A 27,448-nucleotide genomic window follows, 5' to 3' on the forward strand; every position below is an offset into this window, starting at 1 on the left:
GTCCCACTCATCGTGTGGACGGTTCCTCAGCCTCTGTGTGCAACCGCACCCACTGCACCCTCCAGCGCCTGGCCCCCTGCCTCAGGGGCTACCTCAAACACAGACCTCACCCACGTAAAACCCTGAAATTCTGGGGCGCCCAAGTGGCTCAGTCAGTGAGGCATCTGACACTTGATTTTGGCTCAGGCCATGATCTCAGGGTCGTGGGATTGAGCCCCACGTCAGGCTCCACGCTCGGTGCAGAGTCTGCTTATCCCTCTCCCTCTGCTCCTCCCCCCGCTTGCCTTCTCTCTCTCTTTCTCAAATAAGTAAATAAAATCTTTTTTTTAAAAAAGCTTGAAAGCCCAACACCCCGACATCAGAGCTCACTGGCTAGTGCTCAGTATCAGAAAGAGCAGGCGAAGTCCTGGAGGAGCGGCTGTTTTTCTAGTAATTTCCCCACCTGCCCCGTTGGGACCAGCAGTGGCCAAGCTCACTCCTTATTTCTGAAGCCCTTCTCCCATTCCCACTCAGAAGAGGGTCCCTGAGCAGAAAGCAAAGAGCACCGGGCTTACCTCACGGAGCTGTTGGACACCCCCAAAGATCCGCATCACGCCATCGATCTCTTGTTCCAGGCGCCGGGCCCAGTGCTGCATCCTGTGTGCAGAGAGGAGAGAGGTGTCAGGAGGGCCCCCCTCCCCGGTGCTGGGACAGCCCAGCGCCGAGTGACCTGGGGCGTGACCCATAGCAGCCACTCCTTCAGAACCCGATCTTCACTGGATGAGAAACAGAGACTAGGAACCGGAGTAAGCCTGTGATTCCCTTTGAAGCCTAGACCCGGTGGCCCAGGCTCTCCTCACGTACTGTTGGGCGGCCAGGGAGGAGAGCGGGTTGTAGTTTAAATGCACCGAGGGAGTCCAGCAGCTCCAAGAAGCCTGCAGGGAGACTATTTTTCACCGTGAAGAGCCAGCCCTTGATGTTGCTGCTCTGAATGTGGGGACTCTGGACACCAGGGAAGAGGGGAACGCGAGTGAGCCATGTGGGGGCTGCTGGATCTCAGAGCCTCCTGTCCCCAAGGCTGGGTGAGGCCTGAGGAAGGGGAAGGAACATCAGTCGCTGCTGTCACCACCAAATCATTGTGTAGCCGGGGGCAGGTTCCTGTCCCCGTGGGCCTCATCTGAGAAGTGGACGTGGAGATTTTGGTGGAGGCAGCCCTCACCTTTCCAGCACACAGATGCTATCTGAAGCTCACTGCGGCATGCCCCGCATCAACTGCCCACCCACAGGTCCCGTTCAGACCATCCCGCCCCTTTCCAGGGGCTTCGCAAGCCCCATGAGTCCTTCACCTAAGCCACCAGCATAAGCAGGTCTCCTTCGCACTGGTGTTACTCTGAGCTCATTCTGACCCGTCCCTCAGTTTCCTCCTCCAGAAAGTGGGGATAATTTGGGGCCACCTCATAGGGTATGAGAAGGACACATGAGAACAGGCGGTCAAGGGTGCTGCACCGGGATACTCGTGAGCCGACAGGAGGGACAGGTGGCCTCAGGACCCAGTATTCTCAGCCCACACCCACGGAACAGGAGTGGCATCGGGGGAGAGGCTCGATCCACATTCTAACCTGTGACCCTTCCTTCAGGCAGTGCCAGAGCAGGTGAGCTTAAAACCATACCAGGGAGATGTTCTCCACACTTCCCAAGGTGTTCTCCGCTGTGACCAAGGGCCGCTGCCCTAATGCATCTGAAAAGGTACCTCAACGTCCTCATCTCACCACACAGAGAACAAGGCCGTTCCAGGGAGGGCTCATAGGAGAGTTACCACAAAGATTTAAATACATCACGGGTTAAGCACAGCCCACAGGGCAAGGTAGGGCTGGCGTGAAGCCAGCCCCCCAGTCTCTGGAGGAGTAGCCTAGAAACCACAGGATCCAGGAGATCACATCTGGCCCTAACATGTGCCCTGGGCCTGCTACCTCTCCCACCTTCCCCAGTGTCACTCAGGGCCAGGACTCTGCTAGCTCCCTGGATCAGAAGAGCTCGAGCCTCCACCCCAGCCCCCTGCCCCACATCCATCCTCAGGCCTTTGGCTGGGGGGCTGGGCCGGTGCCATTGTGTGTGCCCGGGTCGGTTGGCATGGGAACTTGGAGCAGGAAGCGGGCGGATCACTAATTGCAATTTGCCAAGCTGAATGTCAGGACCGTGATGGAAAAAAAAAAAATCAACATCAAAAGAAATAGGTATTAGCTTCAGCTTGTTGCTGGCTGAGCCACAGCCTGATGCCCACCTCCAGTCCCCACCATAGGGAAAAAGCTAACCCCAAGCCCAGGAGGAGGCCAGGTTGCAGACCAGGCTACAAAGGGCAATCAGGCCTCCGCTGCTAGCCAGGGGAGGGCAAAGCCCAGCAGAGAGCGGAGAGCCTGCTTGGCCCCTGCTCCTATGTACCAGGTGCTGATTGTGTGGCCGTGGTTGTGGGTGGACAGCGGGGCAGGTGGCTGTTTACGCTCCTGAGACAGAGCCGGGGGGCGATGGGGGGAATGTTGAGGTGGGATGTTGTGTCCAGCTAGGTACAAAAATGGTTGAGGTCAAGGAGCTGATCTCCAAAGGGAACCATTAACTCTGCCCTGGCCCTGACCCTGACCTCAGCCACTCACTGGTCCAGGGGACGAATGCCAATCATAATCGTTTCTGGGACTAATGTGTACAAGGGCACCCATGATGTACATGGAGTGGCGCCAGCATGCCACCTGCTCTCTTGCTTCAAGCCTCACAAACCAGCAAACATTATCATCCCCAATTTACAGATGAGGAAACTGAGCCACAGGGGCTTTAGGTGACCAGCCCACAGTCACCCACCCAGGAAGCAGCAGACACGGAGCCTGATGCATGGATGTTCTAGTCAGCAAGAGCCACGCAAGAGCGTGCACCTCCTCCCAGCTCTGCATTCAGTATTGTCACTCTGAGAACTTGAAATCGGCCATAGTGGGAATATTTATACCACAGAAATCGGCCAATGCTACAAACTGCAGTTTTTTTTCCCCGCTGGAGAGTGAATTGTAAACATTTACTAGCACACCACTGATTCGGCCCCAGGCTGTTGACTCTTTTCTAGTGTATCTATAGGTCTCTGGTTCTAGGATTTCACGGATAAGTAAAAGAAAATTAATTGGAAGAACAGACATGGATGCCAAGTTTTTGTTTTGTTCAGACAACACATTATTATTATTATAATTACCATCATTTCATCTAAAAAGGCTATTTCAACACTAAAAGAATTTTAGAAGAGCCAAATCTCAGGATAAAGTCCAATTCTTTCCAAGACACACACACTCTCTCCCTCCCTCCCACTGTCTCTCTCTCTCACACTCACAGACACACATACTCACACACATACATTCACATGCACATACACACGGCCTCCCCACTTCCACCCCCAGGCTGAGCAGCTCCAGACTCTGCTATAGGCCGCAGAGACCGGTCTGCCCATGACACGGCAGGACCCACACATCCTCCTGGGGGCCGGGGGGTGGCTCTAGCCCTTGGTCTGGTGCCCTGGGCCTGATGGACAGACCGACCCCAGGCCCCAGCAGCACCATGCATCGAAACAATGCCAGGGAAAACAAGTTACTCTGATTATTCACCTAAATCAAACCCAATTAGGAAGGCAATATGCGTCCCAGTGTTAAAAAGAACATGACAGATAAATCATTTCACTGTCACTGAGATGAGATTCTGTGGGTTCCAGGGTTTGGCTGGCATAACAGTGCTGGCTCCAAGGCGTGACACCATGGGACCAAGGAGGCCCGGGAGTCATCTATGCACCCCCACAGCTCCTGTCTAAAGGCTGGAGAAACCACCCACCAAGCCGAGGCTGACCTGGCCAGGCACAGCCGCACTCCCTCTGGCAGAATGGCATGGGGGCTTTGGAAGTAAGGGGGACATATCTGGATCCATGGCCCCACTGGGTCAAAGGCAAGCTGACCAAATATGCCTGGGCTCCCCATCGGCCCGGAGCCACGTGCCTGGCTCCACAATGCCTCCTGAGGGCTGCCCATGGGTCACCCTCCCGACAGGGTAGGCCCACCTGCTGGTTCCCTACATCCCTGTGTTTTTCCATGCTCTTCACCAAGATGACACTGCTTATCTCCGAGTGTCTCTAAGTGCCAAATTAGCGAGACAGGGAGGAGAGAGAGCGTCTGGGAGGAGGCACGTGCAGCCAGGGGCTGCAGCCCTCAGGATGACTGGTGTGGGCAGCAGAGGCCGAGGACAGAGCCCTGTACCTCTGTGTCCTCTATGTGCCTGAACCCAGGGAGGTGCAGGCACTGGGCCCCCATTCCACAAATAAGAAAACAGAGGCCCCTGGCAAGGATGGGTGCAGGGCCACATACTTACCAGGAAGCCAGACCCATTCTCCTGGCTCCAACAGCTCCCTGACCCCACCCTTCCAGGACAGGGCAGCTTCAGGGAAGCCTCAGGCACCGGCGCCTGTGTGACCACGACCTCGGGGAGTTGAGCTACCTTCAAATCTCAGTATTCCTGTCTGTAAATAGGGGGAATGACTGGCTGAAAAGCTTCAATGGCCAAATCCACATGGCAGCCTCGATGCATATTTACCAGGCACTCCTGGGGGCTACAAGAGTGCCCAATACAGTGCCCCCGTGCTCAGGAGAGCTCCCATGAATGCCTGCACTTGGGGAGAGGGGCACAGAGAGAAGGAGCGTGGCAAGGATTCCTGGAGAGGGTGAGAGAGAGGCAGGGAGGGGGCACAGGGCAGAGGGGCACTCAGCCTGGGCCTGGCAGACTGAGGGCAGCCCAGTGGGAAGAAGGCCCAAGGGGCTGCAGGACGCCAGGCCTTGCTCTCCAGGGCAGGCTTCAGAACCAAGAGGAGTATGTGAGACGAGTCACTAAGAGGTAAGGGAGCGAGGCCATCCCCATGTGGGGTGAGGAAATGGGGCTGAGGACCCCCTTCAGCAGGCAGAACCACCAAGAGCCCAGCTCGAGCCTGGGGAGTCCCCGCCAAACTACAGAGCCGCCCTGGGGCCTCGAGCTCTGAGGCCAGCAGCACGGGCTCCCCCAGAGGGGAGGGGCAGGGCAGGAGGAGTGGGGAGGAGAAGCCCCGGGAAGGGGAGGGGTGGGGAGAGGGACAGGGGAAAAAGGGAGAGCCTGTGTGCAGATGCAGCAGCACAGATGAAACTGTTGCCAGTTGTTAATTTTATACGCGAAGTTGTTGATCAGAATGTGATTTAATTGTACAGTATAATCCAGGCTTTTGGAATAAATTATGCAGAAAACTCATCTATAATTAAACAAATCAAAAAACCAGAGACAGGTGACACGGCAGGCTTACCCTCCGAGGGCGCGGGTGGGTGTGGGAGGCCGGACCCTGCAGAAGGGCCAGGAGGGAAGGAGGCAGGCTTTGTTCCAGAGCAGGCAGGGGCAGGTCCAGGGAGGTCAAGGCCTAGTAGGGGCCTCAGGACTCCCAACCTCTGCCTCTGCAGGCCTCTTTACCACTATGGAGGCATTCTGCCATCAAAGCCCCGCGGCGGGCTGCCTCCACCAGGCAGCCTGTCTGGATGAACCTGGTTGCCCTGGGGACCCATGAGCAATCTACTGTCCTCCCACTAGCTCAGCAGAGCAGCCATCACAGCGGGGCAGGTGGGGGGCGGGGGGCAAGGGTGGAGCTGCAGGTGAAGCAGGAGGGGTGGATGGCAAAACAGGACGAGGCTGGGGCAGGTGAGGGGTGTGGGGGCCACCTGCAGCTCAGGCCATGTGAGCCAAGCCTGGCAGTGGTGGCAGCCCACAGGTCTCCTGCCTCTCTTGTGACAGGCTGGCCAATTATTCTCCCAGCTCTGGGGGAGGCAATGATTTAAAACAAATTGCTATTTAATTATTCTGATTATATTTCAGCTGGCCTGCCACCTCCCACCTTGGTGCTTTCAGAGTCTTCTGAAGGGGAGAGACGAAGAGATCGGGCAGGAGAAGGGTGGTAAGGGACAGACAGACGGAGAGACACAGACCAGAAGAGAGCCCAAGAGAGCTGGGCTAGAGGGCCTGCATCAGGCTGACCCTAGCCCAGGGGAAGATGACTGGTGAGTGGGCCTGGAGAGGGTGCTCGTCCCCCGGCAGCCAACCAAAGCTCAGACGGCAACGGTGGCCCCTGCTAAAGCAGCCCTGGCCGTGGCCGGCCCTCCCTCTGGACCACAGCCACACTGCAAATGGCAGGAAGCTCAAGGCTGCACCCCAGGATTGTGGCATCTCCAGAGCCACCTCCACCAGGGCGTCCTTCCTGACTGCTCGGGTGGATGTCCCTCTCTACCCGGACTGAGTGCCAGGATCCGGTCTTGGCTCTTCTGAGGCCTTGAACCAGACATGTCCCGGGCCTCAGTTTTCCCATCTGGAAAAAGGAGATAAAGCTCACCACTTGTCTACCTCTCAGTACCTAAAGAAGAGGCAGGTGGAAACCACGGCCCCATGGAAGGGATGTCAGCAATGCTGACTGCCCCACACACTCATGTGCACAGACCCACAGTCCAATCTTCCTCAGACCTGCAGCTCACTAAGTGGGGGATGGCTGTGCCTCTTTCTTAGACTGAGGCCTCCAGGTGGGGTGCAATCCCTCCGGAAGGGCAGGGTCTCCGTGATCAGAGCATCCTTCCCTTGTGCACTCAGGAGAGAAGACACTCGGGCCTTGGCATCTTTCAGGGCTCAAAGCCCAGGGTATCACCCCTGACCCTGATTTGATCACAGCCTCCTGAGGATGGCAGAGGGCAAAAGTGTAGTCAAGGTCATTTGCTCCTGAGAGGCCAATTAGGTCCAGCCACTCCTGGCCAAGGACATGAGAGTGCCTACAGATGTGGAGGCCAGTCAGCAAAGGGTGATGGTGAGCATGCTGGCTCAGCCAATGCAGGGTGGAATGAAGCTCCCCAGCTAGCCACCCATCCCTTCAACAGGTAGACTGAAGCACAAGACTCAAAGGACTGGCCCATCTTCAACTGATTTGTAATTCAGCTAAAGAAACCCCTATAGTGTGAGCAACATGGTACCTGCCCCCGCATATCATGCCCCCCACCCCTCCATCCCACGTACATAGGGACAAAGGCAGCCCACTTGTCACAAGCGATTCTCAGAGACTGTGGGGAGCTGGGGTGGGGCTGATGCTGCCGAAGTTCAAATTAGTCTAAATCCATCGGCCTCGACTATGTGTGTCTTGGGACCCTGCCCAAATACTGCTCCTTAATGAGGTTATTAATTACGGGCTGTCCCTTCCCTATCTTTCCCTGGGAAAAAGCTTTTCCTTCTAGTTGGCTCTCGGCTAGGAGGCAGCGGTGGCAGCGAGACTGTGCCTCCCCCTTCAGACTAACAGTGAACAATCATCTGGCTTTAATTAGGGCGCTGGGTCCAGCCCAGTATTTACTCCTAACAGCTTGATGGGGGGAGGGCAGGAGAGACCTGGAGCCAGAGAGCAGCACGGCTCAGGGCTGGGAGAGTCAGGCAGCCCACTTGGCCCAGACAGGGATGGAGGGTGTCCAGACTCACACAGCAAATGGTCACAGACCTCGGCCTCGTTCCCCACAATCAGTGCAGGATTAAGGGTCCACAGGAGCACCAGCAGTCAGGAAGGACCCATAAATGAGGCAAGCCTCAGCCAGGGACGTGCTGGCTGAGACAGGGGAGAAAGTTTCCCCAGAAGCACGGAGGGTCACCTGAGCCTGACTTCTGTTTCTGCCATGGTTAGCTGTGTGACCTCGGTAACATCCTTTCATCTCTCTGGGCCTCTGGGTAACTCATCTAGAAAGTGAGGTGGTTGTCACACCCACAGGGGTGTGCTCAGCCGCTCAGCAGGAACCCCCTCACCATGCCTGGTCTGGGGTTTTCCAGCAGTAGGAAGAAGCCCCTAAGTGGGACTGCTCCAGCTTCCATGGGAGCAGCCCTTGCAATTCTGAGAATGGTCGGAGAAGTCACCAAGGAGCAGGGGAGGAGTAGGGATCCAGGCCAGAGCTCAGCTTGGAGGGTGGGGAGGGGCCCTGAGGCCACCTCTCCCCCAGCCCCTGCTGTACGAGGCCCTGCTCTGTGGCCCACATCTAGTGCTGTGCTTGGCTTCTCCAGATCTCTGTTTCTCTCTCTCTTTGCCCAAGGAGGGGTGGCCTGAGCCCTCCACAGGCCATTTGGGGATTCATTTCCCAAGGGCTCTAACTGGAGTCTTCCTGCCCAGGGCCTGTGCCCGTGAGTCCGGCGTCACAGCGGCGACAGACTTGGGCTCTCCCTGCACTGCCTTAGTTCATCTTCACGGCAGTCTAACCCTCATCCCCACTCCTCAGAGGGGAAGACTGAGGCCCAGAGCAACTGAGTGATGTGGCCAAGGTCACACAGCTAATGAGTGCCCATCAGGATGACACACACCTCTCCTCAAGTCTCAAACGCCCAGGTGCTGGTGAGCCATGGCCACTTGGATGTCTAACAGGCCTTTCAAACTGAATGGATCCAAAACTGAGACCCTGACCTCCCCCTGGAGCCTCACTCTCCCTTCTCTCTCTCACCGGCCACCTCCCCTGGCTCAACTGATGGCAGTTCCCTCTGTTTAGGCCCAAAGCCTCAGGGTGACCCGGAACCTGCTTTCTCTCTTTCGGCAAGTCCTGTCGGCTCCACCTGCTGCCCACTGCCTACCACCTCCCTGGCCCACAGCCTGCCTGGGGCCGCCCCCATGCAGTCGCCGGCCTCTGCTCTCACATGCACGCACGGCCAGAGTGTCCTGTTGGAACTGTGTCCTTCCTCTGCAGCTCCAGGCCACCACAGGAAGGGCAAAGTCCGTCCGGTGGCCACACTCCTGATGGCATCCTTGCCCTTGCTCCTCAGGCCACACTGGCCTCCTCACTGGGACTTGAATATACTCCTGTACTCTGTGCACAGGCCTTCGCACATGCTGTTCCCTCTGCGTGGACTGCTCTTTCCTCAGAAGTCCAGGAGGCCCCTCTCTCACCGCCTCAGGTCTCTGCACACGCCTCACCTGCTTGGTGAAATCGGCTTCCCCACCCCACTTTAAGATGGCCCCCCCCGAGGAGCAACCGATCCCCACATGACCCCCGGGGTTACTGTTTTAGCTAGCATTCCACCAGATCTCCTCTCTTTTGTCTGTCTGCCTCTGCGCTGGGCTAGGAGCCTTGAGAGGGGAGCCTCCTGCTCTTCGGCCTGGAAGAACAGGCCATTTGCTGAGTGGCGGTGCCTCCCCAGAGTCGGAGTGACCTCCCCACCGTCCTGCCCTGGCTGGTGTGTGGCCCGCGAGGAGCAGGCAGGTAGGCTGGGCAGCAGAAGCCTGCAGAGGGGCTGGAAGTGCAGAGGCTGCCCCAGGGCTGGCCCAGGAGGCCCTCCCTTTCCCTGGCTCCTCTCCGTATGAATTATTAAAGCTCATTTATGATGGGCCTGCCCAGGCCTGTGGCTTCTGTGCATAATTCATGGCTCTCCCAGAAGGGCTGGGTGTTGGGGCAGCCAATTTTTCCAGGAAGCAAAAAGAAAGTGCAGAGAAGGAGTAATCCAGACCTGGGCTGTCTTCCGCCTGTCTCTGTCTCCCTGTCCCATCTGGGGGCAGCCCAGCACCTCCACCCACCCCTGCCCCACGGTGCCTTCTCCCGCACACTTGGATTCTGGTTCCTGGGGCCTGAGTTCATGGGCCTTGGGCAGGCCCACCCACTCTTGTCTCTGTGCCTCAGTTTCCCATCTGTGGACAGATGGAGTTGTGGTTTTCAAACTGTAGTGACAGCAGGATCATCCACGTTGGGTGGCGAGCATGATGGGTCTCCAAAAGGTATCAACACCCAGATGTCATTATTTGCGAATTTCCCAGCAGTCTGGAGCTGGGACGAAGCCATGAGCAAGAGGAATTCATGAACCAGCTGAGGCCTCCCCAGAGGAAAGCAAAGGGTCCAGGCCAAGGACACGGGGCATCTGCCAGCCACTCTGCCCAGGATCCACCGTCTGCTCCCCAGGCCAGGAGCCACCTGCCCTAGTTAGTGGCACAGATCATGGCCATTTTTGGGTATGTAGCACCTGCTTCTCGCCCTAGCATGTTCCCTAGGGAGTCAGGCACAATGGGAAGGTAACCCCTACCCAGGCCCATGTAGCAAATGGGTAAACTGAGGTTTAGCAAAGCTGACTCTTAGGAGGTGGACATATTGATGCAGCCCCTCCGCCCCGTGCCCAGCCCTGTTCTGTGATGGGTGGAGCCATGCCCAAGCCTGGTCTCGGGAGGTGCACAGTAGGGTTGAGGCACTTGTAGAGGTCACCAGGTAAGCCAGGGAGGAACCCAGGAGCTCCAGCCGCCTATTCCTGCCCCACAGCAGTAGCTGAAGCCTGACTAGAGGTGGCAATAGAAGCTCTGTCTGTGTGTCACCAACTACTCCAGTCAGATTCTGTGATTCACACGTCCCCATCTCCCCTCCTGCACATCCTCCCCACCCCCCAGCATGAGTCAAATCCTCGCTGAGCCACAAATAGCTGTCCTCTGTGTGCATCTTCAACATGGCCTCCTGCCTTGAGGAGAACAGAGACCCCCCCCCAACTCAGGGTCCTCAGTTCCTCCTCAGGGCAGAGATCCCCCTGTGGAAGCTGCCAGGCCCCCGGAGGGCACCCAGGTACAGAGAAGAGGTGGAGCAAAGACCAGAACTCAACCTATCAGGGCCAGCTTTGTTCTCTGCCCTTGACTCACCTCTACTGAGTGACCTCTACCAGGAAGTCTTCTGGGATTTCCCCCACCCCCTCTCAAACCCATAGTCCTTACTTTACCTTATGGACCCTTGCCTTAAGTTGGGACTATAGCCTGGTCCCGTCATCAAGCTCCCTGCAGAGCTTAGCTTGCAGTCTGGCAAAGAAGAGTCTTCTGGAAGTGCCTAGGGATAGATTTATCCAAATATCCTCCCCTCGTGAGACTGCCACCTGCCCTGTTCACCCACCTTAGTGCGAGAGAGGCTGCAGGGCAGGGCTGGGAAAGGGCCTCCAACTTCCGCAGGTGGCAGAGCACCAAGGAAAGGACCAATGATGTGGAGTGCCTACTGTATGTTGGGTACTGTGTGTGCAAATTCCCACTGACATCACACAGCACCCTTGGCTAGGTGGGGACCAATCCAGGCCCGTTTCATGGATGAAGACTCTGAAGCTCAGGGGGTGAAGCAACACACCCAAGGCCACACAGCCAGTCCGTGCTGAACCAGAATTTGAACCCAGCAAAGTATGGCTCCAGAGCCCAGGCCCCGTCTTCTAGGGCCTCCCTAATCCCAAGGTGAATTCCAATGCCCAGGATTTAAAGTAGGAAATAGGGTGCAGATAAGGGCCACCCTTCATTTATGACCTTTTCCAGCTTTGAGAAGGGGCCCACCCTTACATCCGGGCCCCTACTGCCTCCCCAAGCAAGCCAAAGCTGGCTGTAATTGGGAAGTTCTTCCTTATACCCTACCAGAGCTGTCCTACAGCAGGCATGTTGTCTCAGCAGTAAGGAGCCCAAGCCCCCTCCAACCCCACCTTAGGGAGCCTGGACTAAGACTGGGGCGGGGGGATGCCCACTTCCTCTGGGATTTGCTTCTCACTAGTGGCTGACTTCTCGAAGCCTTGAAGCTGCAAGTAAATCGAATATGAGTGCTCAACCCGCCTTGACATGCTTTGGGCTGGTTACTCTCGGGTGCTCTGTGGTGAATCCTTTAGCAATGCAAATCCCCTCTGCGGGCCGTGCTGTGCAGGATCCATGGCTGCAGCAAGGAGGGGGAGTCAGGGCCCACCTCAGCGGCCGCACCTCCTTCTGAGGAGCCCCAGGGAGGTGGCTGGTCCAAGAGGAGCCACTCTACCTGGTGAGCCTGAGCTGTCCTTTGGGCTGGCCTGAGGAGAGGCAAACCCAGCAGGGCTTATCACTGACAAAATAACTGCAGGTGTTTCCTACCTTCTGCAAATTCCCTGCTAGCTTGCTCACTCTTCATTCATTCATTCATATGGCTCCTGGGCCAGGCTGCAGGCTGGGCACCTGGAAGGGATACAGTGGTGGTCAGGGCAGAGGCGGGCCTGCCCTCAGGAGCGTGGAATTCAGGCAGAACAGACGTCTGATCTGCTTCAGACCTGATGAGTGGAGGAAGAGGAGTCTAGTGAGCCTTGAGGGGTGGCATGCAGGCTAAGGGGACTGACCCAGCCTCAGGGGCTAGCCAGGTGAAGGGAGCGCTGCAGAACTGGTGGGCAGTCCAGACGGAGGGTGCAGCATGTGCAAGGCCCAGCAGCAAGGTAAGCCCTGCCCACAGCGATGTCCTGTGAACACAGAGACTGACCAGGGGCACCAAAGCAGGCTGCTCTCCCACACAGGGTCTTGCAGAGCCCACCAACCTCAAATACATGGGGAGCACCTCCAGATGCTGAAGTGGGGAGGGTGGTGGGCTCCTGATGGCAGGGAGACAAGGACAGCAGGCCCTTGTGTCCCCCTTGCACTGACTTGCGGGGCACCCCTGCCAGGGAATCTGCCCTATGTTTATCAGCCCAGTTCATAGGCACCCAAGGCCAGTCTGTGAGAAAGGGGGGGCTGCCTCTCCCCATTTCTCAGATGAGAAAAGCAGGGCTCAGAGTGGCTGCCCATCAACTTTGTAAATTTTGTTTAACACAAAGGTTACCTACTACTTGCCCGGCTGGGAGAGGTGCTGAACGCTCGGCCCCCACCCTCTGTGAGCTCTCCATCTGGGAAAAGTAGGACCTGGGCTGCATGGGTGTGGAAGCACCCAGGGAAGGTGGGCCCTCCGGGCAGGGGAGAAAGGGAGACAGATGGGTGGCAAAGTGCTCAGTCTCCCAGGAACAAATTCCATTCACTCATTCACTCTGGACTAACCGCTAACCGGTGCCCATTACACCTGGGCCCTGGTGCAGAGCCTCCTGCCCTGGGCATCCCAACACTGCCCCATACTTTGTAACTTGTGACCTGGACCACCCCCCCACCCCAAGTCCCCTGGCCGGGGGCAGCAAAGAGCCCTGAGCCTCAGTCCCTTGTACACTAGAGGTTGGGGATAGTATGACTGTCTGCACGGGCTAGATGGGGGCTCCAGCAGTAAGACCCTCCTGCTGCCACTCCAGCCAGAGGTGCCCACAAGTGCAAAGCGCTCACAATTTTCCTGATATTTTTGACACAGATATTGTCACTAAAACACCTTGTGGCCAGTCACATAGCAGGTGCTCAAAAAGCATTGGCTAAAAGACCAGATGCTCCATCCTCACAACTCCAAAGTACAGGAAATATGGTCCCATTTTAAAGATTAGGAAACTGAGGCAGAAAATGACTCAAACAAGGCCATTATACGGGGCTCTCTTTATGACCCGCAGCTCCCTCCACCCCGCCTCAATCCCCGTTGCCTGGACCAGGCTTCCTAGCAGGCAGCAAGCAGGTGTAGCAAGGCCAGCAGAGCCCATGGCTCTGGGTCCTTCTGGAAGCCCCATGGAGTCCCCACCCTCCTCCATGTTCGAGTAATGGCCTCCATACGCCACCAATCTGGAAATCACCTGTGAAATTTATTTCCCCCGGCGCGGGCTCAGGAACCATGTAAATCATCCCACTTAACGGCCTCTGGTATTGTTCCCTGCCCGCCCCCCCCCCCCGCCCCAGCTGCTCTGCGCCAGGGAACTCGGGGCCGCAGGGCCCCAGTCATGAGCTGGGCAGAGCCCAAGCTGTCCTGGGTGCTAGGAGGCACTGTCCAGGGGTGCAGCAGGAACAGGTCAGCAGGGCAGGGATGGAGTCTGCCTGGAGCTTCGGACACTGGGGCTGGATCCATATGGGTAAGGCCCTCCCCTCCCCCACCCCTGCCCCTTGTCCTTGTCCCCCCATCAGTGGCCTTCTCCCAGAGGAAAGTGGGTCTGAGTGCTTTCCCCAGGCCTCCACAGCTTTGACTGGGGGAGGCCCAGGACCACGGGAATGGCAGGGACCCCGAGAAGGCCAGTCAGAACTCCACCTGGAGAATGAGCCCTGCCCCACCTCCCCCAGCACTACCAGAGGCAGTGTCTCTTCACCCCTTGGATGCTGCCTAGAGCACCAGGCATAGTTATTATTTATTCAATCTTGCTTCCATTTCTTCTTCACAGTCGGTCTCCCCCACAGACAGCGAGCTCCCAGAGCGCAGGCCCGGCACACAGCTAAGCCAACTTGGGCGGGAAGGGGTCGTCAGGGGCGGTCAGGACCCAGGAGGTGGGTCCTGAGACGTGGGCGGGCTGTGGCGTGGTCAGCAGGGTGGATGAGGCAAGAGCAAGTGTCGACACAGAGACACAGTCAGGAAGGAGTGGGCAGCCAGCTGAGGAGGCCTGGTATTCTCCCTGAGACAGGCCATAGACTCTGGACACTGGCCACGTGCACAGGCATCTGGGAACAGCTGGCTTCCACAGGGACCCCAACCAGGAGACTCCCCAGAACCGGTATGTCAGCCCCCACCCCCCAGTGCCTGGAAGCCTCAGTCTCCCTTGTTGGGCGGGGGCAAAGGGGGGTGGGTCCTGTGTTTACTTTCCTATTTCCATGCTTCTCTACCTTAGCTCACCTGGGTGGCTCTGGAAGATATTGATCCCTAGGCCCTGCCCCTAATAACATAGTCCCATGGGTTCCTGGACCCCACGTCCCCCTCTCCCCTAAGGGCAGACCTTGGAGTCAGTGCCTGGACTGGGGCAATTCCTTATGAAAGCCACAGGAGGGTGTGTGGGATGGCCTTGGCTTTATGGCACCAGCAAAGCCAGGCCCATCTGGGGGCCCTGTCCCAGACCCTGTAAAAGTTATTTCAGCTTCCAAAGACACAACCAGCTTGGCCTTCAGACACCTGTGTAGACTCTGTTCAGTGAACAATTACTGAGCATTTGGTATGTGCAAGCTTGGAGCTCCAGCCAAGGACAGGTGGCCCCTGCCACTGCCTCCCCCAGGTACACAGCCTTGAGGCGTAGGCAGCAAGGTCTATAGCGAGACAAGAATGAGGGAGCCTTTGGGCAGCCTATGAGGCCCCTGACCCACGTGGAGAAGTCAGGGGAGGCTTCAGGGAACAGTGACTCCCAGTCAATCACTAAGGGGCAGACAGGTCAGCTGGACCACAGGCAGGTGATGCTTGGAGTTGGCAAGGCCCTTTGCAGCCCATGCAACTGCTCCCTGGCTTACTCCATGCTCAGTGCATAGTAGGTGCTTGTTCAGCCTCCACGGAAGACAATGGCTGCTGTCCTTGTAGGTACTTAGTCCTGAGGGCAGAGATCCCCTCCTGGGCCCACTCCTGGCCCATCGGGAGCAGCCCCCTTGTCTATGGTCTCCATAGCACCAGCTTACAGGGTAGGACAGAGATGAGGGCTACACAGAAGGGGTAGCAGGAGAGCATCGTCCTCAGCTGAAGAAGGATCCATCAATCTGGAGGGTCCTGGGAGTGATGAGGATCCTGAGGCTCAGAGGAGGAGGGCAGGTGGCTTGCCCAGACTCCCACAGTGAGCTGGACACAGGCCAAGGCTAGGGTGGGGTAGGATGACACTGGCAGAGGGAGGAAGGGCAAGGGGAAGCCCAGCCCCTACAGCACAAGCCCCTGAGGTTTCTGGGTACCACAGCAGCCAAGGTCTGGCTTAAATACTTGACCTTGCTGCTCATCCGCCTCCCTTCCTCTGAGTCTCCCACGGGTAAATCTAGGCACCACCAGGGGCGGGGGTGGGGGGATGGAGCTGGTTGGAAGATGGAGGGTGAGGGGTGGAGTGGTGGGGGGGGTGGGGAGTGAATCTAGACTGCTCTGCTCCCCCACTCCATGTATGCACAGGTGGTCACAGTACCATCAGCTCCCAGCCGGCTAATGGGAGAAGGCCTAGAAGGAGACTCAGATCAGAGGAGGCCTGGCTTGGTCTAGAGGACTCATAGCTGTACCAGTAAAGGCCAGCCCCAGAGAGCCGTCTTCCCTCATGTGACAGGTGGGGAACAGTGGCCAGAGGGGCACCCGACCTAGGAGCAAGACAGATCCCAGGGCTTCTCCCAAGACCTGTGCCCTTGGCTGGCTAACCCCTGGACATTGCAGTCAGCCCGGACCCATGATTGGTGCAGGGAAAGAGCCCAGAAAGTAAGGGCCAGGGGCAAGGTCATGAGAACACGGCCTTGTTGGAGCATGGATCTTGTCATATCCATCAGGGAGCCAACCAATGACACCCCAGTCCTCTCCATAGAAAGAAGACACGAAAGTATACCCACCCTGCAGCAGCCCCTGCCCAAGCCCAGAACCAAGTCTCACAGGCAGCACCCGCCAAGTTCAGGCCCGCCCCTTGGCCATGTCCATGGGTCACTTCCTCAGCTCTGCAGCAGGACACGGCCTCTGTCTGCGTCTTCCCAGTTTACCCACCGCCTCCAAGGACCCAGGGTGCGCCCCAGGCCCAGTGGGAGAGCCAGCACCCGGTGAAACTGTGCCCTAGCCTGGTAAAAGAGGCAGCGCTTGAGGAGGAACAGTTGTGACAGAAGGGCACAGGAGTGTGGGGGCACCCCGAGGGTCCTGTGGTCAGGGGACTGCCTGGAGGAGGTGGGCTGCAGAAGGGCCATGAGAGGCTGTGGCTGGGTGATCAGACCCGAGTACTGGGGTATGAAGCCCGCTTCCACCACTCACTATCTGTGTGATTTCAGCATCACTCAGTGCTGCTGAGCCTCAATTTTTCTTGTCTGTGAAATGGAAATAAAAATGGACTGATCTCACTGGATAGGATACATGAAATACATCACCCAGGGCCCAGCTCATAGTGACTGATGATGTAGTTAAAATAACCACTTTCCTAACCAATGATTCCTTGAGCCTGGATACCCCCCGTTCCCTTCTCCTTCCCTTCCCCTCCTACCTTCTTCCTCACCCCCACCCCATGTTCGGGCCTCTGGTCTGACCCTGTAGCAGAAATTGCCTTCCTATTCTCCATTACTCTCCGCTTCTTGCTAACAAAACCCAAGTCTGTAAGACTCTCTCCTGCCTCCATCCCCAAGGTGACCCCATCCTTTGCTCAAGGGTAAATCCTGATTAGCCGAAGCCAATCACAATGCACTTTCCCTATTGCCAGTGATTGGTTTAGAGTGGACATGTGACCCAGTGCTAACCAATAAGGTACGAGGGGAAGTTGGCCAGGGGCTTCTGAGCCAGGTTTCCTAACTTCTTAAGAGGAACCCAGTATCCCCTTTACTCCTATTGTCTGGTACGTGTGATGCCTGGAGCTATGGCAGCCATCATGTTGCCATGAGGGGAGTCCACCAAGAACAGAGAGCCCCCACTAATAGTGAGGCCAGACAGGCTGAGTGCGGGTGTGGACTTGGTCCTCAATGACAGCCTACACTCACCCAGCTCTGGGCTCCCTGTCAGAGGATAAAGGGACTAACCATGATGAAAAAAAATCATCATGCTGTGGTTGCCATGGTGTATGTAAAAACTGCCTCTTTTCCTTGCAGCCAAATATACTCTTCAGACTCGCCTTCTGAAGGGGTAGTAGTCAGCTCAATGCCTACTCTGGAAGGCCCCTGTGCACTGGGGCCTGGGGTTGTCAGAAAGGCCCACAAGGGGTTGGGAGCCAGAGGAAGGCATCGGTCAGAAGGGCTCTTCGCCTCAGTACTCGGGCTGAGCAGGCCAGCCTGATAGAGGGATATGCTGAGCAAAGACCAGAGCTCCTGCTAGGACCTGAGAGTGGTTGGGCCTGGCTGGAGCCTGAAGAGTCACAGGGCTAGTGGCCAGAGACCAGAGCCAGCCCTGGCAGGGCCTCCAATGCTAGCCTGGGAAGTGGGGCTCTGCCCATGGTAGGCTTCCGGGGCACAAGGTCATTGCTGACACTGCAGCGTGCCTAGGGGGTCCAGGAAAAGAAGGGAAGACTTCCAGGTTCTCCCAAGGCCACCCCAGCCTCAGCTCACAGGGAGAAAGGAGAAATGTCCAGCTGTGACAGCCCTCAGCACAGACGCCTGTTTTGTCAGCTCGTTTCTCTTTTCTAATAAATGAAGCTGGGGGCAGCGCTGAGGTGGGTTGTTTTGTTGTTTGTTTGTTGGAACTGGTAGCAGCACCAGGCCTGACCTTTAAGGCTTCAAATGCAGCATTTTAGGCGGCGCCAGCAGGCAAAGAACATGGGGCTGCAGAGGAAAGTTATCAAGGCTAAAATGCCACGTCAGGCTGGAAACGCGAGTCGAGCAGGGGCCCCTACCCATCGCAGGAACACACCAGGCTATCCTTGCCTGCCTGGTGACAAAGCTGTTCTTTCTGAGGGTACCCTGAAATTCTTGCTGCCTCTAAAACGGCAGGGAGGCACCAAAGTCTGTCCCAGAGGGAGGCCAGGAGCTGGGGCCTCACACCACACAGGCGCCTTGCTCTATAGGATTTGCCAAAGGAGGCCTCAAATTGCTCCTGTATCCCATGTCAGGGGTTTTATTTTTTTACTTTTTAGAGAGGGAGAGAAAGAAGGTAGGGGAGAGGGAGAGAGAGAATCTTAAGCAGGCTCCATGTCCAGGGCAGAGCCCGACTCAGGGCTTGATCTCACGGCCCTAAGACCATGACCTGAGCTGAAAGCAAGAGTTGGATGTTTAACCGACTGAGCCACCCAGACGCCCCAGGGATGTTTTTATAGAGAACCAGTTGTATGTCATAGTGCAAGGACAGCTAAGCTGGGGTCATTCTTTGAGCAGCCTGTATCGAGCACTGGGGATGGGGCCCTGTCTGCAGGCTGTGTGCAGCCAGAAGACGTGGGGCCTGAAGGCTCCTCTCTGCTGCCTCAGATATTTCCTTGTCTTACAATGGAGGTATCTGGGTCCCCAGGGGCTTCTGTGGCTGGGATACATCCTTCCCAAGATGGGAACCATGCAAAGCCCATACTGCCCAAGGAGATGGTCCTGCCCAGGCACCCTGCCCCCTTCCCCCTCCCCCCAGGAACCCTCGCTGGCCTTGCAGGCTCCAGAGCCCTTCTTGGCCACCTCTGCTCTTCGCAGAAACCCCCGCCTAAAATGCTGAGGACACTGGGCTACCCCAGCACGGACAACGCACAGGCCCTGAGAATGCTAGTAAAGCAAAACTTACAGTTCTCTCAGACATCAGAACCCACCAGATCAGGGCCAGAACTCAGCTGGGCACACAACAGCCCCAAGGGCCAGCACCCAGACTGTTTGTTTATAAAGACCCAGTAGACAAAGATTCATCCTTGAAAGGAAGAGACTTTGTGGGAGGTGCCCTAAATAGAGGAACATGTGAGGATCATCAAGCTATTGTACCCCAAATCGTGCCTGCAACTGACTGCACAAGTATCTTCCTGGGGGTGAGAACCCCAAACCTACAGCAGATGCTCCAAGGGATGCCAGTCTCCCTCCCTTGGTGTGCAAATGAGAAGCACCCACTCCAAGAGCAGAAAAACACCAGCCCAAGGTCACACAGCAAGGGTTTCCACTCTCCCGGCACCCCAACCTCCATGCCCACCCTTCAGATTCCCCACAAGGGAAGGGCTGGTTGCAAAGACGCTTCACTTCACAAAGGACTCACCAAGGTTCTCTGAGTCCCAAGTCCTCCAGTGCATCTAAATACCATTCATTTTGCAAAAATCTAAATTACAAGGATGCAGCCTATGTGTTTCCTTCACAGACTGTCATCGAGCCAGTTGGTAGATGATCAAACTTTCCAGATCAGCCTTAACTCGGGCTGTTCCTGACATAAAAGTTTGCCAAACACTGGTCCTAATGACCGGGCTGCTGTATTTCCCATGGCCAGCGTTTGCCCAGTGAGCTCTGGCATTAATTTCAAAGGCGGTGCGGGAGGTGGGCACCAAGAGCACATTCTGCGTACGGAGAGAGAAACCGCGCATCTGCCTGCCCACACATACGTGCACACGTGCACCAGCACACACCCACACCCGGGATCATATGCACACACCTACACCTATGTGTATGCATGAGCATGTGCATACACACATACCCGCACATATGCACACAAACAGTATGCAAGCATGCACACACAGGGGCACATATGCACACACCCACACACGAGCTCGTTTTCGTATACAAATGGACGTTGACACAAGTGTGCATTTACATGAACACACCTAACATATGTGCACACACACACACAAGAGCACACTCTTACATACTTCCATACACAGGCCAAGGCAAGGGCCAAGCATGGGAGGAAAGACACGAAACCTCAGCTGAGTCTCAGGTGCCTGTAGGGCCCGGCTGTGCCGTGGGTGTTGTGGGTGATGGGAGAGGTGCCTGGCACTTGGAGTACAGGCCTAGCTGGACTGAGAACTCTCACAGACTGAGTCAGGATCCACATGCCTTTATCAAGCACCCCCTGGGGCCAGGCCCCTCCCTCAGGATCTTTGGTACCCCAGCCCTATGAGGCAGCACGCTCAAGGGAACTCTATTTTACAGATGAGGCCCAAAGACCCAGAGAGGCTGAGGAAGTTCCCAAGGTCACACAGCTGGTGGAAGGTGTGGCAGAGCCTCGGTGTGCACCAAGCAGGGCCCTCATTCAGAAAGAGGTGGCCAGCAGGGAAGGAAGGCATCGAGGTGGGAGCCAGGGACCCACGGTCTACGGAGGGCGGGCAGGGAAGAGAGGCAGAGGGGGCGACTCCTCCCCCTCCTCACCACTCCTTTCCCCTTCATTTAACAGAGTCATTTCCAAGGTGGGGAGAGCTGGTTAATGATCAGCAGGAAAGGCTTCCCATGCCCCTCCCTCTCTGCTAAACAATTAGGTTGATTAGAGCTCAAAGTGGGTCAGTCTGAGAAGCAGCTTCAGGACGCCCAAGGTGTGGCCAGAGGCCAGCAGGGGAGGTGCAGGTTCCTCACACTGGAGGAGGTGGGGTCTAGCTGGGTTGGCGGTCAGGCCTCCCTCTGTGGCTAGAGCACAGGGTGAAGAGGAGCGGGGGGACCCTGAACCTATCTTAATAGGACATTGGAATGTCAGAGTCAGAAAAGCCTAGAAGAGAGGAAACTGAGGCCCAGGGGGAGGAGGGGCCTTGTCCAAGGTCACCACCCTGCCAACTACCCAGCTGACAAGATTGGGCTGGAACTGCCTTTGACAGAGGGCCCCCAGGACCAGGCTAACCCGAGGCAAGGCCCCTGAGGCCCCACCACGGGAAGATTCCCCTCACCTAGGCCCAGCGAGACAGGGTCTGCTAGTCTGCGAGGTCCCATTCCCCACAGGCTCAGGCACCAGCATCAGCAATGGCCAGGAGCCATGCGGACCAGACAGCCCCAGAGGGAGGGGGCCCAGCTCAGCTGGGAGAGGGACTAGGTGGCCCATGAACAGGATCAGCCCAGGGACACCAAACCTATGGCAGGGCAGGACCAGATGGAGCCAAGCCCCTGGGCTGTGCCTGCATAAAGTAGGGCTCAGACTGTGTGGGCCTGAATGGCAGCATCCTTGACTCCTTTAGGGTAGCTCTAAGACATCTCCGTGGGGAATTCGCAAGCCCCCCCCCCCCAGGGGCATCCCAATCCATTGGTGGTCACTTGCACTGCCAACTCCCCCTCTCCCCGCCCCCCTCCCGGCCAACCTTAGGCACAGGCAGCTCAGAAGGCTCTTCAGGTTACACAGGACAAGAGAGGAAGGGAAAAGAAAAAAAGCAAAAACCACACATACACCTCCCTCTGGGAATACGAATATCGATTCTGTAGCTTCTTGTTTAGACAGTAGGCACCGGGGGGCGGGGGGGCGGGACCCAACCTGACACGAACAGAAGCTCCCCAGTTGGCTGGAGGGATTGTAGCCAGCAGTGAGAAAGCCCCCCCACCCTTGCCTTCATGGTACCCTAGACCCTGGTGTTCCCTGCCCCCTGCCCGAGGCCCTGAGCCCTCACTTAAAGACACAGGTCACCAGTTCCTGAGGCAGATCTCAAATCTAAAAGCCCACAAGGACAGCAGCGGGCGAGGGGTATGGGAAGCAGAAGGAGAAAAGAGACCAGCCCCCAGCCACAGACGACACTACCAGCCAGACAGACCCATGCCACAGGCCTACTGACTTTGACTCCCAAACCTCCAGCTGGCCCTTGAATAGTTCCCTAGCTCCAGGTCACACCTGTCCTTACAGCATGGAAACCTCTAAGGTCTATACGGTCTGAGTCCTCTGAAGTCCCCTTGGGGCCGACAAAACTGCCAAGGGACTAGAGGTTTCCATTAACTACCCCCATGCCCCTTCTCTCTGGAAACATATGGAATCTGGAGCGGGAGATGGCATCTCGGCATCTTGAGATGGGAGTCCCTCCTGCCCACCTCTCCAGGCCAGGCAGGCCTGGTCTAGGACTCAAAGACTTGGAGAAGAGGAAAATCTGAGTCGGGGGCCCCATGATCACCTGTGTACATGTGGAAGGGGATGGAAGTGGGCTAGCAGGGCAGCAATGGGCCAAGGAAGAAAGCCCCCTCGAGGCTGCCTGAGACCCAGGAGAGCAGAGGGACAGTGCAGGAAGGGTTACAGCTGGAAGGCCTAAGTGTGCCTCACAGGTCTTAGGCCTGTTCATTTTCATCCAAAGACCCAGGTTTTGAGTCCCCACCCCCAACTTCCTGGGCCCAATGCTCAGATGTGCCCAGGCTCCTGGCAGGGCAGCTAAGCATCGAAAAGATCAGTCCTCTTCCAGGCCTGCCTCCAGAAGTTGTGGGGCTTTGGGGAGGGTCTGCATCTTTCCAAGTCTCAGCCTCCTCATCTGTGGGATGGGCATGAGCACAGGTTCTGTGGTCAAGGCCGTAATGTGGTAAGGGCCTGGCCTGAGCTCATTAAGAGAAGACCCACCATTAGCCTGGTGATGTTCCCCACCACAGTCAAGCTGGGTGGGCTTCAGGGAGTGAGGGAGGGAGGTGGTCCAGTGTCTGTCCTCTAGGAGGTGATATCCCATGTGGGTGGGTACAGTCTGAGCTAGGGGCACAACCCAGAGGCCTCCAGACGGTGTGGGTATAGGACCTTGAAAGAGGTACTTAAACCCCTGAGGCAGTGATGAGGGGACAGCATCAGCAAAGCGGAGAGAGGAAGGCGCTCAGCCCGTGGGAGCAGGGGGCAAAGACTGGTGGGTAGGGGCCTGTCAGGTTGCAGCCTTAGGGCCGGATGCTAATGTTTACAATAGCTGCTGCGCTGCCCACCCATGGAACCCTCCCTGCCCACCAGAGGCTACATTCCCCTCACAGGAATTCTCACCACCAGCCTCTTAAGCAGATTCTATGATCTCAGTTGGGGAAACTGAAGCAAGATCATCGCAACAAGAGGGTCAGCTCTGGAGGCCAACACTTGAGCCTGTTAGGCCTACATGCCTGACACCCAGCATGTCCACCAACTGCCTCCTCCCAGGAGCTGGCAGGGTCCACCCATCCACATCTAAGGTGCCATGAGCTGGCAGTGCCCACCTGCATACAGGCGGAAGGGAAAAGGAGGCATCGAGCGTAGAAGTGCTCACCCCACTTGTGAGTCAGTCTCTCCTTGGGGACACCAGTGTGACTGAAAATCCAATGTGAGACTCGCCCACAGATCATGAGGGGATGCAATCTTAAACCAGCTCCCCCACCCTCTCAGGGGTTAGTCTGACAGAGCTGGCCAGGAGAAGGTGCCCAATATGGGTGGGGCACAGGGGGGACAGCAGCCAAGGGGCTCCCCAAGTCCTCCACACCAGGAGGGACGTGAGCACTTGGCAGCTCTGCATGCCAGTGGTGGGGGCAGCAGGCTGTGAAGCCTCACCCCATCCCTCCTGCAAAAGCTGCAGCAGGTCACTGGGGAGATGGGGGGGACCCAGATGTGTGATGTTGCCTCCCTCTAACAGGGAGAGTCACAGGGAGGTGAAGGTGCGGGCTCAGAGGCCCAGACAGACACACGTCACCCACCATTAACCGTAGCTAGACTGACGCATGCCCCGTCGTGGGCACTCAGGAAAAGGAGCACGTACTCCAGCTGTCATTAATCTGCTGGGTGGGTTCAGACCCCTCAGGCTGCTCTCAGCTCCCCACCCGCCCTGCCAGAGGAAGGGAGGTGCTGGCCAGCACCCTCACTGGGGCAGAGTGGGGGTAAGAGGGTGCGGCCAGCCACGCAGCTCAGCCTGGCACTCCACCTAGCACTCAGCCAGGGCCCCACAGAGCAGGGGACAGAGAAACCTGGGGACTCTGGAGAACAGGGGACAGAGGTCCCACAAAAGAGGCGGGCAGGGTGGGCCCAGAGCAATAAGAGGGATGGAATGGGCCTGGGGGACCCAAGGAGGGGGCAGGGGAGGGGCTGGGGACAGATGGGAGAAAGAACGCAGGGAGAGGCAAAGCGGTTGCCCTCGGCAGGCAGTGGTGGCCATTCGCTATTCACGGCCACAGCCACGGCCATGGCTGGAGTGAGTCGAATTGGAAACGGGGAGGCGGGGGAAAGGGAGAGTGTGCTCTGACTCATTCTCCCCCAACTTCAGCCCCAAACACACGAGTGCACGTGTGCACACATATGTACTCGCTCCTGTGGCCTCCTCCTTGTTTGAAACCCTGATCTCAGTCCAAGTGGGGTGAGGGAGTACCCCCCACCCTCTGCCGCCAAAACCAAAGCCCTGACCCCACTCCAGCTGCAACTCCTCTGCCCTCCTTGATCCAGCGGCTGCCTCAGTCCACTCTCCTGATGGGCAGAGAGCCACGCTGCCACAGCAATGACAGAAATAAAGGCCATCGGACCCCAAACCCACACTGGCTTAAAACCCAGTGGCTCGCAGAGCTGGGCCCCGTCGCTCTGCCAGGCGTGGTTGAGGAAATGACTTTGCCGCCTAGGGCCCTCTCCACTGAGGGGCCGTCACCCCAGTGCCATGATGCTGAGGCTCCCACTTTGCATCTCAGAAAGCCACCCGTATCAGCGTCTCGTCCTAGCCTGGCCGCTGACCCCGGAGAGTTCAGGGAGGCCGTCCACCCCAAGGCAGCCCCACTGCAGCCGCCTCAGCCTTTCATGTGAGTTCAGCAAAAGCCCCCGCTCCAGCTAGCTGCAGTCATGCGGGGGCCCTCACTCGATTCCCTCCCCGTCCTCCTTCCAAGGATCAACGGGCATGCACATCTGCGGGACCAGGGCAGCTGGAGGGCGCTGGCTTTCACGGTAAACCCTGTGTGTCGTCGTCACATTAGTCACTTCCCCCTGGACCCTCAGAGCCGCGCAGCCCCCATCCCACCCCCCACTCTCATTCTCTAATTACGGTTTGCGAGACATGTCCCAAACCCTCAAATTAGCTCCAACTCTATCGACAAGAGAAGAGCGTCCAGCTGGAAATGTGCCGCTGCCATCACACCCGCCTCATCGTCTTCTTGCTGGGGACAGAGTGACAGGTGTCCACTCTGGTCAGGGTCTCACACTGTCCTTCCAATTGAGACCCATGGCAGGCCCGACAGCCATCTGGCCCACTGCAGGTTGCAAGGAGAGGGGGCGAGCTGGGAAGAGGTGAAAAGAGACATCTATTTAAACCTTCATTCAAGGAGCTAGGAAATGGCTAGGAAAAAATACTGTGGCTTGGCTTTGAGGAAAAAAGAACAACAAAAAAACAATGCTTTTGCTCTTTTTTTAAACACTGTGGTTGAAGTCCATTTTCATCACGGCAAATGAAAGACAATAACGCACCCACAAGCCCTGAACTTCCATATGATCCTCCTCTCCCGGCGCACCCCCCAATGCACACACGAAAAATCCAGACGGTTGACAGAGGACATGTCCGTGCGGTACCTGTAATTTGCCAACTGATCACCCGCCTAAGCACAGCCAGGCTGTGTGAGGAAAGAACCGACGAGACGGAGACACTCAGAGTGGTGCCTTCTCCGAGTTTGTTTTGCCCTCATCTGGGAGAAGCTACAAGCTGGAGTCGGCAGGTTTTGAGGCAGAAATGGTCTAATGACGCAGAGTCAGCCTCTCCCCTTCCCTGAGGCCAGAACCTTCCCCTTGGCCACTAGCAGCCCATCTACTCATTTCCCAAACCCCAGGCCTGGCTACTGGCGAAGGATTCCAGGGACAGGTGGCTCCACAGACCTGGAGACATAACAGACAGCAAGGTGGTCACCATGGTCCAAAGCCACAGGGGCGAGTGGTGTCTGGGCACTGACATAAGTCCGGGGCATGGTGCCCACAGAAATAGCTGCTGTTCTAAAGGCCACATGCACCCAATACCCACTCCGAGCCCCAGACACATCTGGCCAAGCTCACCAGAGGAGGATGCCCAAGTTTGCGGGCTCTTGGGGAGGGAGAGAAGGCTCAAAAGGACCATGAGAACCAGCAGAAGCGGCAGGGCCACGAGATGCCATTCGCATGCCAGCAGCAGCAGCACAAGCAGGCAGGGGTCCTCCCTGCCATTCACTTTCTGCCTCCATCCCAGCACCTTCACCTCCCAGCTGGGCTCTCCAGGGGACCCTCCCCTCAGGTGGAGTGAGGGGACAAGAACAAGGGACACTGACCCCCTCTGTGGTACTGGTCACAAGAAGGTGCTTGCATCCTCCGCATCCAGCCCTTCCGGTCAAAGGAAAAGGCCAATGAAGACAGGCGTGGAGATGTCCCCCACCTCTGGCTCAAAAGCGCCGGGTTCCCACTGGGGACGAAACGTGGGGCAGACGCGCGACTCCAGCTCTGCCGGGCAGGGGTCGCTGGCCGCCCCCTCACCCAACCTCAAGTTCCCCTCTCACCGGGACAGCGGCAGGGGAATCAGATGACAAACTCGGAACCCCCCACCCCATCCCTAGGCTTGCAGATCTTGCTCTGCCCCGTTTGGGGGTTGGGGGGGGATAAGGGGCACCGCGGGGAAGTTTCGCGACGCAGCCAAAAGCGCCGGGACCGCGGCTGCCTGTCCTCTGGTCTTGGGGCCGTCAACCCCCGGGGCGCAGCCCGCAGCCGGACCCAGCGCCCCCGCCCCGGCGCGGGGAGGGACCGGCGCGGGCCGGGGGGGGGGGGCGGAGGGGCGCGCAGGGCTCGGCCGGGGTTCCGCGGCCGGCCGGGGAGGCCACTTACGTGTGCTGCTGGGGGAAGCTGTAGGCAGAGGCGCCGGGGGCGGCGAGCAGCGGTAGCAGCAGCAGCGGCGGCAACAGCAGCAACAGCGGGCGCGGGGGCCCGGACGGCGGGCGCCGGGCGCCGGGGCCGGGCCGGGGACCGCGGCCGGGCCAGGGGAGCGCAGTCGGCGCCGGGCCGGGCCGAGAGGCGCCGCAGGTCCGAGCCGGCACCGCCATGTTTCCATTCAAGATGCGGCGCCGCGGGGAGGGGGGGGGGCGGGGGGGGGGGGGGGGGGCGCGGGCGGCGGGCGGCAATCCGGCCTCTCCGCCTCCTCCGCCTCCTTCGCGCGGGGCCTCCGGGGCTGCACGGGCCGCAGCGCCTCTGCGGGCGGCGCGCCGCGATCTCACCGCCGCGCGGACTCGAAGTGCTCTGAGCGCCCGGCCCGGGACCGGCGCTCAAATAGCGGCCGCCGCCAACCTGCCGGCGCCGCCCTCCCCTCCCGGCCCGCCCCCGCGCGCCCCCGCCGCGGCCACGCGCCCGCCCGTGCCCGCGCGCCCCTCGTGCCCGCGCAGCCCCGAGCCGGCCCTGCTGGC

At 57.9% G+C, this 27,448-nt stretch overlaps 1 protein-coding gene across 8 annotated transcripts in view; it reads right to left on the reverse strand.

Annotated features, from left to right (window-relative positions):
• The window catches only part of CACNA2D2 (calcium voltage-gated channel auxiliary subunit alpha2delta 2), a 140,579-nt gene extending 113,229 nt beyond the window's left edge, over window positions 1-27,350 (reverse strand). For all 8 annotated transcript variants that reach the window (XM_025885238.2, XM_073901254.1, XM_073901255.1 and 5 more), the window contains exons 1-2: window positions 26,877-27,350; window positions 555-636 (exon numbers count right to left, since the gene is read on the reverse strand). In XM_025885238.2, the coding sequence (XP_025741023.1) occupies window positions 555-636; window positions 26,877-27,091 (297 nt within the window). In that variant the 5' untranslated portion in view covers window positions 27,092-27,350. The remainder of the gene's footprint in view (window positions 1-554; window positions 637-26,876) is intronic.
• Between the last annotated feature and the right edge of the window lie 98 nt (window positions 27,351-27,448).

The sequence above is a fragment of the Callorhinus ursinus genome, unplaced genomic scaffold (assembly GCF_003265705.2).
Source record: "Callorhinus ursinus isolate GAN/ISIS: 27379988/994484 unplaced genomic scaffold, GSC_fseal_2.0 scaffold15, whole genome shotgun sequence".
Taxonomy (NCBI): domain Eukaryota; kingdom Metazoa; phylum Chordata; class Mammalia; order Carnivora; family Otariidae; genus Callorhinus; species Callorhinus ursinus.